Source organism: Anastrepha ludens, chromosome 4, assembly GCF_028408465.1.
Source record: "Anastrepha ludens isolate Willacy chromosome 4, idAnaLude1.1, whole genome shotgun sequence".
Classification (NCBI taxonomy): Eukaryota; Metazoa; Arthropoda; class Insecta; order Diptera; family Tephritidae; genus Anastrepha; species Anastrepha ludens.
Window position 1 is genome coordinate 129,131,868 of NC_071500.1, and position 20,736 is coordinate 129,152,603.

General features: G+C 36.2%; 1 protein-coding gene across 4 annotated transcripts in view; it reads right to left on the reverse strand.

Annotated features, from left to right (window-relative positions):
• LOC128861181 (acireductone dioxygenase) overlaps nucleotides 1–20,376 on the reverse strand; it is a 59,206-nt gene extending 38,830 nt beyond the window's left edge. The window contains exons 1-3 of one of the 4 annotated variants that reach the window (XM_054099111.1): nucleotides 20,271–20,339; nucleotides 20,067–20,179; nucleotides 5,576–5,653 (exon numbers count right to left, since the gene is read on the reverse strand). In XM_054099111.1, the coding sequence (XP_053955086.1) occupies nucleotides 5,576–5,653; nucleotides 20,067–20,171 (183 nt within the window). In that variant the 5' untranslated portion in view covers nucleotides 20,172–20,179; nucleotides 20,271–20,339. Of the gene's footprint in view, nucleotides 1–5,575; nucleotides 5,654–5,724; nucleotides 5,815–20,066; nucleotides 20,247–20,270 lie in introns of those variants that run through there. The other 3 variants (XM_054099113.1, XM_054099110.1, XM_054099112.1) reach the window with 3 other exon arrangements.
• Nucleotides 20,377–20,736: the final 360 nt, after the last annotated feature.

Below are 20,736 nucleotides of genomic sequence, written 5' to 3' on the forward strand. Positions count from 1 at the left end.
ATTCACTGCCTACAATCGCACCCCATCGGCTTTCAAACCAGAAAGAGAACAACATTAAACACCCCAGTGGACTGGATTCCTTCCAAGGAGTCGATAATTATAGAACAAGATATAAACTACATAGATTTAACATCAGCACTCAGTAAATTGAAAGGGAAAACACCAGGTATAGATAGAATATCGTATCCAATGATCAAAAACTCTTCAGAGTCATTTAAACAACGCCTTTTAAGATTATAACTCCGTTTTTCAAAATTACATTCCACAAATTTTCAAATATAATATAATTTAATTATACCACTTCCGAAACCCAAAGCACAGAAAACTCTCGGAATTTCGTATAGATCAATATCACTTAACCTCTGTGTATTGCTAAAGTTCTAGACAAAATAATCGCAAATCGGCTTTGGTGGTTTGTAACAAAACACAACCTACTCAATAGCCGTGAAACTGGTTTTATGAGAGGAAAATCAACAGCGATACCCTACTTTTCTTAGATTATTTAGCGTCAACTAAACTCTCTTCAAAAAGCCATCTAACCCATATATCCCTCGATTTCGAAAAGACCTATGACAGAATCGGCATTCACACTATTGTGGAGCAGCTTAAAACATGGAAAACATCGGCCCCAACATTACGAAATATGTCATAAACTTTATGACCCACCGTAAATTTGCGGTACGCGTTAAAAACCAATTCCATATCGGTCATCATTTTCCTCATCGCCTACAACAAACTAAGCTCCATTATATCTCTTCACAAAGAACTCGATTTCTGTGCATACGCGGACGACTTCTTTACATATAATAATTAAAGAAAAAAATCCAGTAATAGACATGAGAAGCATTTTCAGGGACATACTAGACTGGTGCAAGTATTCAGGAATAAGACTATCTCAAACAAAAAGCAAATAGATTCACATATGTCGTAAAAACAATTGCAAATGCACAATTTTATCGCATGAAATAAACCTCCAGCCATGCAATGAATTAAGGGGGAACGCAACAGTAAAATTAAAAAAAAAAAAAAACGATTCTTTTTGCATAAATTGTTAGTATAACTACTCAAGAAAATGTGGTAAAAATTTTAAAGCGAAATTCGTTTTATTCCCGTTTCTATGTGCACTTAAGTGAGCGCCCATCGGTTCGGCCCCGTAGCGCTCACGTAACGATGCTTTATTTCAAACGCGTTTTCCTCGAAACGACTTTTTTTGATACGGTGGCAACGATTTCTCGAAGACTAATGAACCGATTTTAATTTTCTTTTTTTCAAAATTTTTGTTATCGCATTGGCTATCGTTGCACGTAGTCGATTTTCAAAATTTTGAAAATAACTATTTTTTTGGGCCTGTTGAAAATCAAAAAAATGGGGAAAAACACACATCGAAATTCCAATCACCACCATTTTGTCAAAAAAAAAGAAGAACCACGGCTACGTACAACGATAGCCACTATTGTGTAGATTAATACAATTTTAGGTTTTTGATTTCAGATGATTATTCATTGCTGTAGGCCTGCTACCAGATGACGTAAATTTTTTTAATTCGCTACGTTTATTTACAAAAATTTTTCAATTTTCAATAATTTTTAATACAAATTTGCATCAACATATGTAGTTTAATACATATATAATAAATTGCCAAAGTTTAATTGTGACACCCAAACTTTACTCACATTGGTTAAAACGCTACTCATTCCGAAAATAAAAATATGGCATTTTTTTTGTACGGGTTCGCCTCAAACCCACAGTTAAAAAAAATCAAAACAATACTCAATTCATCTATGAGAACTGCCCTGAAGGCACTGTGCTCTATTCCAATCGCTAACATACTCTTCGAAGCCAATATACGGTCGGTAGAAAATCAGAGAGACTTGACCACGGCAAGGTTATTTAAAAAACTTTTAGTATGAAAACACAACCCTCTCCATAACATCGCTCAAAATTACAAGAAAAGAAAATACATATGTACCCAAACAAGAGCCAGAGATAGGTAAAATATTAAACCTCAGTGCAAAACACAAACATGGAACTCAAGTAATGCCTGGTACCAACAGGTAAACCGAAAAAAATCCCACATAACGGACTTAATAAAAAATAATAAAAATAGGGTGACCCGACTTGACGTCATAAAGTTCGGGCGTCTTCGTCTAGGGCATACAAAGACTACACATGGACATTTCGTGACCAATACCAACCCAACTACGTGCACGTGCAACCCGGACGTAATATGTACCATACCAAATATCCTCCTTCATTGCCCACTATACACCGCCCGCAGAAGACAAATCTTCAGCAACTCAAATCCAATGACGTATCTATCTTTTTCAACCTCCGATTCAACATCTTTAATAACCAAATTCCTTAAAATAAAATAGAATTTAAGACACAGTACAAAAGTAATCCATATCCATAAGCGTAAGGCCTCGACGCTATCGCTTTATGTTACAATTAGCTTAAGATTTACTCTTTAAGTCAATTTTTTAAAATAAAAATAAATAAAATAATAAAATATTTTGTTTCTACATGATTACTAATTTGAAGGTCCTTTTTCAGATTTTATGTTTGCTAATTCTTCAGTTTAGTTGTTGCGGATCGAATTAAAAAAACACGTTCGTATACTACGCCGGCGAAAATTGGAACTGATAAACTTGACTTTATAAATTACATGTGGTTCTTAATAATTAATATCTCTCGATAAGAATATTTTTTCCTCAAAACTCTCTCTGATTATTGATGTATTAAATATAAAATCGTTAAATTACATTGGACATATGCTGTTGATACGAAATTATTGCGTAAGTTTATTCTGCTCTCTATTCAACCCATTTTCTGCATGAAGACAAGGCTCAATTAATGAAAAAACCGGACGCCCTGCATAGCATCGTTAACTGCGGAGATAAAAGTCTTCGCAGTATTGTTGGAGGTTTCGTTAAAGGATTGTATAACTAATAACGTAAAGTCACAAGCCCTGCCTTTTTTCAAAGTAAAATTCTAGCTTCACGGCTATATTACTCATCTTGTGCACACTTTTTATTAAATGGAGAATCACATAGGTAAAGATATACATATATTAATTATACGTTTATTCACTATAAGAGAGCAAAGGAATGTATTCCAAAATTTCAATAATATAAAATTCAAAGACGAAACCACTTTATAAGTTAAGGGCGATTTTGTTGACACAAGCAGCTAAAACAATCGTTTCGCTTATTTAGAAGACATATTTATATATATATATATATAATTGGCGCATACACCCTTCCTCCTCATATTTGTGGTGTGCGTCTTGATGTTGTTCCACAAATGGAGGGACCTACAGTTTCAAGCCGACTCCGAACGGCAATATTTTTATGAGGAGCTTTTTCATGGCAGAAATACACTCGGAGGTTTGCCATTGCCTGCCGAGGGGCGACCGCTATTAAAAAAATGCTTTTCTTAATTTTTAGTGTTTCACCGAGATTCGAACCAACGTTCTCTCTGTGAACTCCGAATGGTAGTCACGCACCAAGCCATTCGGCTACGGCGGCTGCCAAAAAAAAGATGTTTACTCTATTTAAAAAGTATTAAAGAAATCTTTGCATAACTGATGAAAACAACAAAAAATGCAGTTATTTTCCGCGAATTTCATTCATTTGGGGTTTTTTTTTCAAGTGGTATGGAATGTGAAAGGTGTAAGAAATTATTTAGTTGATTTAACTAGTTTCGGAATATCATATTCCAATGGTATTTTTCCCCACTCTTCTCTGATGAATCTTATTAATTCAGTTTTATTAGTTGGCGATCTTTTTCCTACTTTTATTTTTAAATTAACCCACAAATTTTTAATTGGGTTAATGACGAGACTTTCGGCGAGAGTATCAATAACTTTGGTGCAGTCGCAGAGTAACCAGGACCTGCATAAATAAGATTTATGTATGGGATCATTATCTTGATAGTATTTGTATTTAAATTTGTTCGAATTTACCGGGTCAACAAAGCCGAATTTTCTAATACTGGAAGTCAATTCGTTTTTTAAAATATCAAGATCTACTTCCTTGGTTATTATTTCGTTCAAAATTTGGATTTCACCCACTCCCATTGTTGATATACAACCCCAAACCATTACTGACAGTTTTCCAAACTTTACGGTAGGGATAATATTTTTGTTTTGTAGTTCTGTGGCAGGCTTACGCCAAACTTTCTGGGGTCCATCATGGTACTAGAGCATCATTTTCGTCTTATCTGAGAAAATAACGTCATCGCAGTACTCTGTGGGAAGTGATATGTGCTCGGTGGCAAATCGCAATCTTTTATCAACGTTTTGTGCTGATGTCAGGGGTTTTTTCTTAACCACTCTTGAAGAATATTTGTGTTTTTGTAACACTTTTCAAACAGTTTCATGAGAAACTCTTAACCGGTAGTCTTTTTCCACTTGAAGAGCTAATTCTCTTGTACTGCTTTGCGGGCTATTATAAATAGTTTTAATAATTTTACGTTCTTCATTTTCAGCACGGTTTATTATATTATATACAGTTCTAATTTTGAGGGAGAACATATCGGCGATTTCTCTGGCTGATTTGCCTTTGTAGTGATGAAATACACTAATTGAATAATATTTTTTGAAACTCGTTTTCCTGGCATTTTTTTTTATTCAAATCTGAGATCACTTGAAGCACTGAAGACAATCACTTTACAACTAAATAATTTCTTATCCCTTTCACATTCCATACCATTTGCAAAAAAAAAACTCAAATTAATGAAATTCGCGGAAAATAACTGCATTTTTTGTTGTTTCATCAGTTATGCAAAGATTTTGTTGACACTTTTTAAATAGGGTAAACATCTTTTTTTGTTGTTGTTTTTTTAATGTGTGTGTTTATTTAATAACTGCTGGCGCCTAATAGTCGTAGACAAGTACAGTAATGGAATGTGTGTATAAATTTTTTGTTTGCTTTTTTATTTGTTGTTGGAATTCTCGATCAAAGCTAAAATTTTAAATTTTTCTTTACTATGCAAAGATATTCTTAACAAACTGTATGATAAAATTGTAATCATTTTTGAACAATTTTGTCTTTGAAATCAATAAAAACTAATTTCACACAAAAAAGTTATGGTGTTTTGAATAGGTAACACTTCATATCGTTCACCCTGTACTTTCAGTATTCAGAGAAGTCGGTCTCCATCTGGTATCGTTAGGAACCAAAAGGTCTATGCCTGGCTTAATGCCAACCAGGCCAACCCTACCATAACCCTAAGTAACATCGTAGAGCGGTCAAAAACATTTTCATAGTCCATCCAAGATCATCTTCAGCAGTAAAAAGATCTTTCAATTTTGTTAATAACTTTATAACGGTTAACAATAAATATTAACCTTCCGGGTTATGATTATAGGGATCAAAACGCGTCGATCCAACATATTTTGTCGCAATTGTGCAATAAATTCCAATGCAAGCATGCCATGAAAATTGATGCGATGCGATTGGATTTCAATACAAAATCGTTGTATATCAAGAATATAGAAGTGCTTATAATACTTATAAACCAACGAAACTTCAATGAATGAAAAGCATAATCCGAACACGAAAGCTTTATTTACCTCATCTTCAAAAGTGTAATTCCGGTTCCTGCGAATGGTAGAAAGCAATTGATCGTCCTCATATTTTTCTACATTTATCTGAAAATAGATTTTTGGTTCGTTAAATAATTTTTTATATCTAAAAATATAGAGTAAAGAAGGTATATTACATAAAAGCATTTCTGAACAAATGTGTCTAATAGATTTATAACTGAAGAGTTGAGTTCCAAAATAAAATATTCCATGTATATTTACAGACTACTAACAAATTTAACGTTGGCATGCCCTTGGAGAATGCCAATAGTCCTCCGTCTACCTATAATCAAGAATAATAGAAACAAGATTGCGCCCTATGATTCAATATTACAAGGTTCTGTATTCAATAAGCTTTCCCGCGCCCATATAAAAAATCGACTTCTTAATTCATGAACAATGTTGCTCAAGTCTGCAGTTATTATTTTAGTAAAACATAAACTTGATCATACTAAAAATTCGTTGGGAACACTTATTCGTTTGTGTCATTTCCTTTTTTCTCAATCGTCAGCAGTTTGTTTTCTAAATGTTATTTATAATGAATTTGTTTTTAATTTCAATTACAATTGCAGGAATATACAATATATATCGAAGCAATCTTCCTGAATCTCGGTAGCTTGCACCGAAGGTCTATGCTTGGATAAAGGTATTAAGTAAATAATTATTTAGTGAAATTAGAAAAAATTTTAACTTTGATTGCAGGTGTTGTTTTTGATCATTTTCATTTATTTTTGGAGGTGACGAGCTTCCGGCGAGGCTCTGCAGGTAAAAACGATTTTTCGAAGCCACTTGTTATGTCGCTAAAACCACTGGGCCTCATCTCATATAAGATATATGGTTCTAGAGAAAATATCACATAAAGATAGAAAGTTCGGATTAATTAGTTTAAAAGTATTTTTCTAAAATCTCATTTCTACTTATGCAGTGAAACTGATTTGTGTGCCGTTGCCTTATACCTTTACCCATCCCTTGCTGCAAGTCGTCGCTCGCAGCTTTAATTCTACTTCAATTGATGTTGCAGATTATTATCTAAACATGGCAATTTGCTGCAGCTTATACACGCTTAATCGCATGTAAAACAAATGTTATTTTTATATGGCTAGGGTGAAATGTTCTTAATTAAATCGAAGGAGTACGATGATGCAGTAACCGAATTTGAGAACGAGGCAGAGATCCATAGTGAAAGCGATACTGAGTGAGTACTAGTTTTATATTTCGCTTAGTTTGTAATAAAGTGATTTGAATATTTTGAAAATTAAATACATTTCACTTGTATTCGAATTTTTTGTTTGTATGGAATGTAATGACTTTGACAGCTAAAATGACATCCGTGATGTGTTATCACCTTGAACTATCTCGAAGCCCCTCTTTTGAGCAATAAGAGTGTTTTTTCTCTGTAGAGTTTCCACTATATTAAAGTCCCTTTATTTATCTCTTGAGTACAGATACAGGTTTGACTAAAAAAATCTAAATTTGCTCTCCTTCTCTGCGCACTCAAGAGCAATTGCTACTTAAGTCCAAAACCGTAACAAGGTCCTCAAATCGCTAGCCGACAATACTTGGGGCAAAGACAAAGAAATGTTGTTGGCGACATTTAAAGAAATTTGCCGTCCGGTTCTTAATTACGCTGCACCTGTCTTGTCGCCTGGATCTATTCATATGCAGTAAATAAAGCTTCAGACATGTTAAGACACTGCTATTCGGACAGCGGCGGGATGCCCCTGATGTCGCCTCTACAACACCTACATAATGCAGCACAAATGCTCCATGTGAAGAAGCACAACAAACTGATCAGCAAACAGTTTCTATATACTAGGGAGCTACCGCAGGTTTCACCCATGTAGCCACCTGCTTGACCCAGAGCCGGCTCCCAGGCATGTCAGGAGGCACCTCTTCAATTACTTCGACGAGATCCAGGACAAAACAAATCCACAACTACTGGACCTAAATGCTGCAAACTTAAAATGCATAAACAATTTTTAGGTCGAAAAACAATAAGGAGACTTTCAATGCGATAATTGAAATCGAACACAAATTTTGTTTACAGGTCATAGAGGCTAAAAACTAAATATTGGTTGGGACCGCTGTCCCGTCTATGATGGGCAAACAGTACAAAGGTGCTACAAGTGTTTGGGTTTCAACCATGGTTCTAACAACTGCAGCAAAAAATTAGGATGTAGCAAATGTATGGGGGAACACAAATCAGAGAACTGCACTGAGAGTAATCCAAAACAAATTTGTTGTTACTGTTGTGATGTCAACAAATATTTAGGGCTGAATCTTGACACCGAACACATTGCATTTAGTCGGGAGTGTCCGGTCTACATTAGACGACTTAAACTTGAAAAGCAAAGGGTAGGATGTTAGCAACTAAAATCGAACAGAGGACCACACAATTATTTAAAGTGCGTATATCTTAATATAAATAGTATTATAGCTAATAAAGCTGAACTCGAAAGACTTATTGAGACTGTTGACCCGGGTATAGTTCTATATTCTGAAACATGTACAACAGATGAAGTAAACAATTCAGAATTAAAGTTCCAAACGTATCAATTAGTTAGGTGCGATTCATACAGTAGACATACAGGCGGAGTAATAATTACCATGCAAAACACACTAGACTTTAAAACAATATGGTGGTGCTTAGTTATTTAGTTGAAAAATTGCAAAACCAAATGGAAGATCGGGGTGATATATCACTCACCTAGTGCAAGTACGAATGGGTGGATGCGTGATTACCATTCGGAATTCACAGAGGGAACATAGGTTCGAAGCTCGGTGAAACACCAAAATTAAGAAAAACATTTTTCTAACACCGGTCGCCCCTCGGCAGGCAATGGCAAACCTCCGAGTGTATTTCTGCCACGAAAAAGTTCCTCATAAAAATTAAAAAATATTTGCCGTTCGGAGTCGGCTTAAAACTGTAGGACCCTCCATTTGTGGAACAACATCAAGACGCACGCCACAAATAGGAGGAGGAGCTCGGCCAAACACCCAAAAAGGGTGTACGCGCCAATTATATGAATATAATATATGTATATATGTATATATATATATAGTGCAAGTGATGCTGATTTTCTTACTTATATGGAGACCATTTTGTAGGAAATATGCGACAACTTGGTAAATACTATTGTATTAATATTGTTTCGACATATAGTAAGCAACTTGAAGAGATTTTCGCTCAACAAGCAATGAAGCACCTAATAAATTGTAATACACGGGTTACTGAACACATTGAAACATTGATCGACTTACTATACTCGAATACGCATGAGGTAGTACAGGGTGGCTGATGAATTTTGCTACATTAAGAAACTCAAATAATTTTTTTTAGTGTATGGAATTCATTTATTTTTTTTTCAAGTTGAAGGTCATTAAATTTTATTAAATGTAGCTTAACTAGTTTTAAAAATAATTGAATTTAAATGCCCCCCATGCTCGTTGACACAAGTGCGGCATCTTAGTAAAAAGTTGTTCATTGCTGCTTTGAGAGTTGCGACAGGAATAGCCGCAATTGTTGCCCGAATGGATTGTTTTAGTTCATCCAAATTTGTTGGCTTTGTTTTATAAACTTCTTGTTTACATAAACCCCACAAGAAAAAGTCAGGTGCAGTAAGGTCAGGCGACCTGGGGTGCCAACGAAATTCGGAGTTTCTTGAAATCAGTTTATTGGGAAATTTTCGTCGCAACTCTGTCATAACAGTCTGGGCTATGTGAGACGTTGCCCCATCTTGTTGAAACCACACAGAGTTGAAAGGAATTCTCTTTCGGCGTAGTTCTGGATAGAAAAATTCTTTCAGCATTTTCAAATAACGGTCTCCAGTAACCGTAACGGTGTGACCATTTTCTTCAAAAAAATAAGGCCCGACAATACAGCGTGAAGAAACCGCACACCACACTGTCACGCAAAGAGGATGCAATTCCGTCTCGTGGAGTATCTGTGGGTTAGAAGTACTCCATATTCGACAATTTCGTTTGTTCACATTGCCGTTTAAATCGAAATGGGCCTCATCAGACATGAAAAGGCAGTTTAACATGTTTTGGTCTTCTTCCACCATTTGCAGGATCTTCTGGCAAAATTCCAAGCGAATCGGCAAGTCTGCTGCATTCAGTTTGTTAACCATTTGAATTTTGTAGGGAAATAAGTCTAAATCTTTTTGCATTATTGTTTGCAATGACTGTCGGCTGACACCAAGTTGAGCAGATAAGCTTCTTGTTGAAACCCTTGGATTGCTTTGTATAGCTGCAGCTACAGCAGCGATCGTTTCCTCCGTCCGAACTGGTGGGTTTCGATGATAAGGCCTTCTTGCGACTGTTCCTTGCTCAGCAAAATTATTCACCAGTCTCATTATGGTCCATCTGCTCTGTACCAAAACTACGGACTCCAGTGCGTGATAGCGGCGGACTATCCAAATTCTTGTTTGCGTGTCCCAGTTATCCATTTTAATAAATTTTAAAGATCAATCTGCAAATTAAAACAAAAATGGAACAGATAACTTAAAAAGAAAAAAAGTTATTCAATTTTTTTTTGGTAGCGGCTTTCATCAGCCACCCTGTATGTGAAAAAGCAGAGGAACAAAGAATATCAGACCACGAAACTATATTGTTCCAGTGCAACATAAAAGAACAAGGCCCAATTACTGAGTGTCAGAGTTAACTTCCTGGGAGGGATACAGCCCTGAAAACCTTTTAAATTCCCTGAGACAGTGCAACTTCGCTGACCTGCATAGATCTACCACTGATGTTATGCACAACAGATTAGCAGTTGTCTGATGTCTATAATGAAACAGTTAACTACTAGATAGCAAAGTAATATTCAAATTAGGAATAAATGGTATGACAGAGTATTAGTCGAAACTAATAAAAAAAAGTTTACGTTGTATCAAAAAGCCATTATAACAGAAGATTGAAGGAGAAAGAAGTTAAAAAAATTCAGTATAGACACAAGGTTGAAACAAATAGATATGGTAGTCATATAATGTGGAAATATTTAAAAAATGTTGTTAATAATACAGATAACAAAGAAAACATTAAAGAGGTGCCTATCAATGGGAAAATATACAGAAATAATTGCGAGATGTCTTAAGTCAAGAACAGTACCTATGTACTGGAAAACTAGCACCATAGTACCAGTAAAGAAGGTGAAAAATACTATTAAAGCCGAGGAACTTGGATCTATAAACACTCTTCCTAATTTGGAAAAAAATATTAGAAACGGAGGTTAAAAACCAACTAATACTCTATATTGAGTCCAATAATATTTTCATAAAGGAGCAATCCGGTTTCAGAGCAAAGCATTCATGCGAAACTGCGCTTAACTTCGTACTGTCGCAGTAGAAAGACCTCAATTCCTAAATGAATGTAGTGGCGGTATTTATTGACCTTAAAAGAGCTTTAGAGACGATTGACCGGGAAATAATGTTAAAAAAAATTCGAATATATTGGTGTGGAGAACACTGAACTTGAATGGTTCCGTATTTTGTTGTCAGATCGGAAGCAACAAACGGTTATAACCTCATCTATGTCAAGAAAGGTAGGAGTCGAAAATGGCTTACCACAGGGATCGGTCCAGTTCCCATACTCTTCAATGTTTATATTAATGATATAAAAAAGCATGAAAATATTGCAAGATAAATCTATTCGCTGACGATACTCTCTTAACAGTCAGCGATAGAAATCTGCCTAGAGCAGTAACAAAAATGCAAAAAGATCTTGGCTCCTTATACAATTGGTTGCACGTAAATAAACTTAAACTAAATGTGACAAAAACAAAGTTTATAATTCTTTCTAGAGCAATAAGTGCTAGCTTCGGGGACCACAGCTTACAAATAAAAAAAAAACACCAGTCTAACGGTTAGACGCGATAGAAGTGAAACCTTCCGTAAAACAAACTGAGAGAGAATGAGACGAAAGCAGCATTAGGAGCGGGATAATTATAGGTTCATTATAATATTTTTTCTGTCGATATTCACGACACTTTTCTGCATTATTTTTCGGCATAATTGCGGTAAATATTTAAAAATGAAAATATTTACGAATATAAAAATACGGACGCAATACAGCACACGCGGTTGCTACTACGAGCATCGTAACGCGTATATTACACAGACGTACTAACATACACACAAACATTCGTAGGACGCTTGGTTTGAATTTTTTATACATATGTATGTATGCTATACTATGGCCTAGCCTATGTACGTACATACATATTTGTGTTCTGAACTTCCAGCAAAACAATGCTTATTAATATACACATATGCATCTACATAGAACCGTACACACAGGCCACTCACTTTATTCCTGTAAATGCGTATGTCGTCCAAAGCTAAAATTCTATGCCTAGCGACTACTAGAACAAAATGCATTAATAGGCGCAGGCGTAGCGGCCATCATCCTAGTTGCCATAGCGCTGAACAGTCGCGGCGGCGCCGAACAGTTTCAACTATTGTACTGTGCAACAAAAACTCATCATCAAAAAATTCATTGATAAATTCGAGCTCATAGTTCTAAGAGCAAGTACTTTCATTCATAAAACGAGCCGCCCATATGCTAATTTTCTCGACAATTCGAAAATAGTCAATATTGGAATATTTCGCGTAGAATTATTTGCCAATATTCAATTTTTGTCAAGTCGAGTGCCCGCGGCTCCGTAAATATGTTTGCACCCATATATGTATGTAAATATATGTTTCTAAATGCTCAACAACCGCAGCTGCCTGTTCAAGGTTACTGTACATTAGGCCGGGTCGATTTGTGGGAAGGCAAAAAAATCGCCCATTGCTCTGTGAAAATCATATTCTAGGGATCAGAATAAGAAATTTTGCCGAAGGAACCATACATACCTCTAAAACGATTTCTGATGTCCCTCAATATGGGTCGAACTTTTTAGTTTCTTTTCTATAACTCACATTCATTCATTTACATATGTTCTGACTAAATAAATTTCTTAAGAGAAAAAATAGATAATATTATAAATAAATAAAAATAAAGAAAAAACATAGCCATTTAGCTGATTTTTTCATGTAAAGGCCAAAAATGGTGATATTTTGAAATTGGGGGACATCAGAATTCGTTTTAGAGGTATGGTTCCTTCGGCAAAGTTTCTTATTTTGATCCCTAGAATACGATTTTCATAGAGCAATGAGCGATTTTTAAATCGACCCGCCCTACTGTACATGCAATGCTGTGCCTATGAATGCGCGCTGGATTTCTTGAGAAATTTTACCGTATGTTTTGCTGTGACGAGGCACATATGTACATACACACAACATATATACATATATCCGCATATATACATACATACATATATAAATTCACAAATTTAAATTTGCTTATGCCATCCTTCTGTGTGCCTGGTAATGAAGCATTTTCTATACATACATATATATACGTATATCTTTTTTCTTCTTCTTTTTGGTGTCGCTTTTTCGTTTCATCGAGTCTCAAATCACTCCCAACGATTCTAAAGAAGTTTTCACTTCAAAAATGAGAGAATTAAAGAAGTAAAAGTAGTTAAATATCTTGGAATTTATATAGATAATAAGTTAAAATTTGAAGAGGATATACAGTTAATAAGATTGCGAAAAAAATCGGGCTCATGAAAAGATCATGCAAGTACATAGGAAAGAGATATAAAAGTTTGGTTTATAGATCAATAGTTGAACCGCATTTTATATACTGTCCAACGGCGCACAAGTTGAGAAACTCCTAAAATGTAAAACAGAGCTTTGCGATTCATTTTGAATAAACGTTATGATATCCCCATACAAGAAATGATCAGATACTTGAACTGACTGAGCGTGAAAAAGCAAATATTTTATCACGCTATGAAGTTTGTTTTTAATATAAACCACGACAAGTTACCGTATTATCTGAGCGATAATCTTAGAAATATAAACGAAGCCCATTCATATGTACTCAGGGAAAGTAATAGTTTTAGACTACCACTGTTTAGAACAGAAGTTGATAAGAAAAATATTTTCTATAAAGGATTAAAATGTTTTAACGAGCTACCAACTCAAATAAAAAATTCTGTTAACATGAGCACTTTCAAGAGGCTGCTTTTTAGTCACTGTAAAATGTTGCCGATTAGATAGAAATCAGACCCTTCAATTTCAAGCAGTAGGAATATGTATTTCATTAACTATGTTAAACTATGAATTACGCTGTAAAAACTTGATAACTGTAAACTATAATTTGTTTTATTGTACACATATATGTAGGAATATTATTATTGTACTACTTAGCATGTAAGCATATATGTACATGTATAAGTTAGGTTTTAAGACCGTAAAAACTAAATAAATAAATAAATAACACCATGCAACTGGACTGCAAGACGATCAAGCTCAAAGTAGAAGTGCCATACCATGACGCCATATCCTTAACCATACCGATATTTATACCTCAAAGTAGAGGTGCCTTACCATAACGCCATATCCTTAACCATAACGATATTTATGTCATCAATTATTCAATTGGTTTCTATGGTTATGGTTATGACTACAGAATTATGGCATGACACCTCTAATCGATTAGTGTTGCTGATATGTTGGGTCGAGGAGCAAACTTATGGCGTTACGGTTAACCCTTTCGCGATATTGTTGCCATATGGCAACAGTAAACTTTAAAAGGCCGTCAACACTCTCTTGTAAAAAATATCAACTTTTTTGTTACATATTTTCAAAAATTGAAGTTTAATGGTTAAACATAAATAAAATAAATAATAACCGCCCATTATATATCGGTAATACAACATTTTTAAAGAAAGCCTTCTGGCATAAAGCACTTCACTCTGAAATTTGTATTTTGCATTTTTAGATTTTTGAGGCATTTTTGGCAAATGTTTTCAACAATTTTTGAATAAAGTATATATAAAAATGTTCAATCTGTCATTTGGCATATAAATATTTTTTCGCTCGCAGCTTTAAAAGCTGTACTAATTTTTAAAAATAAGGTGTTCATTTTTTCTCGTAAGGTGTTAACTTGCATTAGATTGCAGAAGAAGTTTATTTGCGATTGAAAACAATACAAAACATTTGTTGCCATATGGCAACATTAAAAAAAAGCACATAACAAAAAAAATAAAAAAAAAAATTTATTTGTATTGTTATTGGTCCTAAAATAAATACTTAGACAAAAATTTGGATTTTTTGGATGTCGCAATAAAAAGATGTAGCGAAAGGGTTAAGGCACCTCGACTTTGGGCTTAAGGAGCGTCAAATTTCAGTTGTCACTGAACACCAAGGCGTATCTATGTAAGGTGATATCACTAGAACAGCTCATTACTTCACTATAGCAATACCGGTTATGGATTTGATTAGTTTCGATACGTTTGAATACAACGCAAGTCCTTTGGTGCGTGGTGGTTTCAATTGGGGGTTACATTACAAATTGTTCACTTTACCTAAAGGCACTTTGAAGAAAGGTGAAGATTTTAGATGCCCATTTAAAACACCTACAATAGCTGGTGGCTTCTTTGAGTTAAATCAACAGTTGTTAAATACATTGGTGCTTAGGGAGACGGAATGGATGGTGAAAATATTGAAATATCCTTTCGTGTCTGGCAATTTTATGGCACTATAAAAATATATCCGTGTTCACGTATAGGGCAGCGCCCGATAGTAAAGATACTAAGAAGCACAAATCATTACGTGCCGCTCACGCATGGTTGGACGAATACATGGAGTATTTTCTGAAGGAAACAATTGTTATATGCATGGTGGATTATGGTGACATCTCAGTGCGCCTGAAGATATTGGGAGGTTGAATTAGTTTTAAAGGTGACACACAGATGGCGCTATTTATCACTTTATCGCGTTGGCAATACTGAATATATATTCATGACAAAGCCTCATCCCTAGGCTTTGTTTATCAGTATCTGTCATTTCGCTGAAGTATAAACAACGCAGTGTTTTCGTGCTCCGAGTATGTCAACTTTCGTGCCGTCGAAACGCAATTTGCGGGAAGCTTTGCTTTTCTGCTTCAATTTGAAAAAAAATACAGCCCAAGCCCGTGAATTGCTGCAGGAGGCCTACCCAGACCATACTCCGTCGATTTCAACATGTGAGTACTGGTTTCGACGATTCAAAAGTGGTGATTTTCACACCGAAGACAAGGAGCGTCTTGGCCAGCCCAAAAAGTTCGAGGACGCGGAATTGGGGGAATTGGTAAACGAGGACTCGTGCCAAACCCAAGAAGAGCTTACTGAATCATTGGGAGTTGATAAATCAACCGTTTGCAAGCGTTTAAAAGCGAATGATCCAAAAGCAAGGGCATTGGGTCCCGTACGAGTTGAAGCTGCGCGACGTCGAACGGCGATTTTTTACGTGCGAATTGCTGATCGAGCGACAAAATCGGAAGGGTTTTTTGCATCAGGTGGTGACTGGCGGCGAAAAATGGATCCACTACGATAACCCAAAACGCAAAAAATCATGGGGTTTGCCCGGCCACGCATCAACGTCGACGGCCAAGCAGAATATTCACGGCAAGAAAATCATGCTCTGCATTTGGTGGGATCAGGTCGGCGTCGTATATTTTGAGCTGCTCCAACCGGGCGAAACAATCACGGGGGATCGTTACCGACTGCAATTGATGCGTTTAAGCCGGGCATTGAAAGAAAAACGGCCGGAAACGGTAAAAAGACACGACAAGGTTATTTTGCAACATGACAACGCTCGGCCGCATGTTGCTCAACCTGTCAAAAAATACCTTGGAACGCTTGGCTGGGAAGTGTTACCCCACCCGCCGTATAGTCCAGACATAGCTCCCTCCGATTATCATTTGTTCCGGCATATGAGTCTCGATTTGGCGGACCAGCGGTTCTCCTCGTACGAGGCTACCAAAATATGGGTTGAGTCATGGATAGCCAAGCAGCGGCCAGAATTTTGGAGAAACGGCATCCGGAAATTGCCCGAAAGATGGGCGAAAGTTGTAGCTAGCGATGGCCAATACTTCAAATAAAATATTTTGTACCGTTTTTTCACAATAAAGCCCCAAATCTTCGAAAAAAACCTTTAAAAGTAATTCAACCTCCCAATATATAAACGTTAGATACGCCACGATTTCCCATAGTACATGAAAAATATATATCACGACATGTTGCTATCTGGTCAAGAGACCAAAAAGACCACAGCCGCGGCAGCCGGTTCTACGTTACCGGAATGACTCGGGTTTGTCCCGACCAAGAGCTGCTGCCCCAGTATACTAGCCCTGTCTAGTGAACAGCATATCACCCCACCCCTTACGTCACAGGAGCAATTCTTCGTAGCAATCCTGCTCCAAATGCTTCTCCTCAGGGCGTCTGCCACAAACGGCTTCACCCAAACTCCACCTCGGTTAGGTGTAACAAGTGCAGCGGGTGGAGCCACCTTAAGACCTATTCAGGCCTTAAGACACACAATTCAACTGTTGTCGACACCGAAGTCCCTTCTTTTCACTTTTGTTGTGATAGTTCGACCGTTATCACCGGGTGATCGACGGCGATACAGTGGATAACCATCGTTCCCAGTAACAGTCTCCGCCGTTAATTTCCGTAGATATCGTTTGGAACACTTGCCGTCGACCATGCAAGGTGATTGGGGATTGATGGCGCCACACGGTGCATTAATCATATTTGTAATTACAACATCATGTAGGTCTGGATCGGCTTCGTAATCGGGAATCTCGGCACATATGGTATCATCAATTTGGTCTGTTTGAATTCTTTCCACTAACCGAATAAGAATGTGTACGTGCGGCAACAATTTCTATCCATTTTGGATTACAGGTAAAAGTAATAAAGATATTTGGCCTACCGTAATGACCAACATATGTCATTGCATCTTGCGCATATTCATGCATATGACGTGGATTACCTATGTACGTCGCCGGCAGAATAGTTAATCGACCAATATTAGCTGCATTTCCTTCAGTACCAATGGCATCACGTAAATGTACATTCCTCAGAACGAAGTTTGGATTTTGACGTACATGTCGACGCAATACTGCTGAAACAATCGACGAAACCGCAGCAAATAGTTGTCAGCATTTTGACGAATCATCAAACTATATGCGTAATAATTCATCGAGCTAACTTTCTTTGTAGTTTCTTCACCTGGCAATAATGGCAATTTCACTCTTCCACTAAGGCAGCACAATCCGGGCTTTTCTCAGGAAAACTTCAATGCGCCACAATACTCGCAAACAACGTTCATTGGCCCAATGCAAACGCTAATCAGTGTTGCAATCATATCGAAACGTTGCTCGATTCAAATCAGCACTTGATAATTCTCTTATTGTTCGTCGAAAAGGATCTACTTGTTGATCTCTGTTATTCGCTCGACGATTTCGCATTGCCAACCGAGCCGTTTCACGGGCTGCCTCACTTTGCTCTTTTGATTGAGAAGCACGAAGTCGAGCCATACTAACGCGGCACTCTTCACAGGCAATTCCTTGTGCTTCTTCAGTCGTTTCATTCGCAATGTTTCGTATCCTTCTTGCATTACGGCTTTGTTGGGAAAGATTCGATCGTCTTAGTCGCGGCTTTGATAATGATGATTCAAAGAGAATACAAATTACTGTGATTATATATTTTTGGCAAAATTTATATTACCAAATTTTCTACTAAGCCATAGAAAAAAATTACGTTTAGCTGTCATTTGCGTTTTGTTATTCCATATCAGATGGGTTTTTGTTATACCACATTTTATAGTGACTTCACGGAAACGCGTTCGAATGGGATAAAAAGTGTCCGTCTCCTGGTTCTAAGCTACCTCTCCATCAATTTTCAGCCAAATCGGTTCAGCCGTTCTCTGCTTTACATGTAAGCGGGTTCTAGGAAACAGTTAGTAACAGAAGTAAGTGTACACTGGACACGTTTTCAATTTTCCCCCAATCGATTCCTTCAAACAAGTTATAACAAAATTGTGTTTTATTTACATGAATGAAATACAAAAGTCATATTTAATCCAAATAATGACACAATTTTAAAAAGGAACAAAGTTATAGCTTTTTATATTAAACTTTATAAATATTCATGTCTCAAAAGTAAGTATTCAGTTCATCATATTATTAATTTGTGAAATCAGAAACAAAATTAAAATCAAATCTTAGTATGTGGTAGGATAACCATTAGACTTTACAATCGCAATTTCGTAGCGCTTTCTTTTAAAATTATTTTCAAAATATTTAAATAACCATATCGGTCCATAATAATTTCGATAAATACCAAGTTCGCAGCCATACATGCCCAAACCATCACAGAGCCCTCTACATGCTTCACAGTACCGGTCATATTGTTTGGATCCAATTCCGCGTTAACTTTTCTCCAAACTTTTTCACGGCCATCGGATCCACAGATACTGAACTTACACTCATCAGAAAATATGACTTGGTTCCAAAACGTTTGGTCATATTTTTCATGATCTTTTGCGAATGAAATCCATTTAATCCATGATAACCAGCATTATGCAAAACCCGGCGAATAGTTTGGGAGCTAAATTGTTTTCCAGTCTCATTTTCAACTTCAGATTTCAATTTGGAGGCACTTATTTTGGGGTGTGTCCTGATTTTCCGTACGACTAAGCTTTTTTCTCTCGGACTTAAGAGCGGCGGACGCCCACAACGCTCTTTATTAGTGGTGCTTCCCGCACTTTTATATTTATTCACAATCTTTTGAACTGTAGCAAAACTCCTATCTATCGAACGACCGATTTCTCGCAATGATTTATGTTCCTTGTGATATTTTAGAATTCGTTTTTTTAAAGCATCAGAAAGCTCTTTTCCTTTTGGTGCCACTACTTCCTTAAATTTTTATACTCACTTTAACTATTTCCTTTTAATAGCTTTAACCTTTTTAATTTATACGTAAAAATAAATGTTATGCTAACTGAACAATCGTTTGCTGTATACTAACTTTTGTGACAAAGACAAAACAATGCAGGATTAACGGTACCTAAAATTTACAGCTAAATTAATGCGCATATCCCACTAGACAATATCCATGTGTAAAATATTTTGATTACATATTAAGGAAAGCGTTAGCGTCAAACAATTCTGTAAATCAGGCTCCTGTATACTTATTTATGTTACTAACTGTATATCCGAACCAGACGATGCTAAGGTATTAAATGTCAAAATGTTGCCGAAAACAATTTTGCCCGTGTGACCGCGAATGAGACATGAAAAGAGAATTTCCAGTGTCTCCGTGTATAAATCCGGTGTTACAGAAATTTAACATTAAATTACTTAAAAACCTTCAGAGTCTTGTTGCTGAACACATAACCTTGTATTATTGAATCATGAGTAGGACGAAGATTTTTATATTTGCAGTCAAACTATGTTGTCACACATGTCGTATCACCTAAACTACGTTGTAAATGCGTTGTCTAACATATATATGTATATACTCGCATATGTATAAACATAGATTAATTATGCATTGTGTTTTGGGTTGGAGGCAGAAATTATGTGTAGGTTTGTATTTACTTACACAAAAGTATTCAACTCCGGTTTTTTCATATAGCTCTTTTATGGAAAAATATTGTGGGGGATTTCGATGGTGTTCTGAACGTTGATCGTCTTGATCTTTATCCATATACCACACTTTGACCATTTTAGGAATAGCGAACAAATAAACCTTATATTTGAAACCAGTACAAAAGATATTAACATATACCTTATTAACTTATTATACCTTATTAACTTCAGTAATCGGTGTTGCCATAGATCTATATCATCTATGGGTGTTGCTCTCAATCAATTTTAAAGTGATGGTAAAAGTATCGAATCTTCCTTAAGGTGCTCACACTCACCAACGTAAACTCAAACCCGTATTAAGCTGAAAACAGTGGACACCGTAAACGCAATCCCGAACAGCTGATCCGATCAAACTAATGAGAACTTCATGTATATGAAAAGTTCCTTCCTTCCGTATCGTAGTACCGTAAATTTTATTTCACGAGTCTTAAAAAAATCCCGTAATACCGACTCAGCTGATTGCTCTCTCACCACACAGTGTGCCAAGCAGTACATTTCGAAATCATTTACAAAATAAACTTAGAGAAATGATAATTTTTGTTAAAATAGCTTAAAAATACTGTTGAATAATGTTAATTATAGATAAATGAACTAGTTGCATTTGTTGGTTTTTGGCTTTGGTT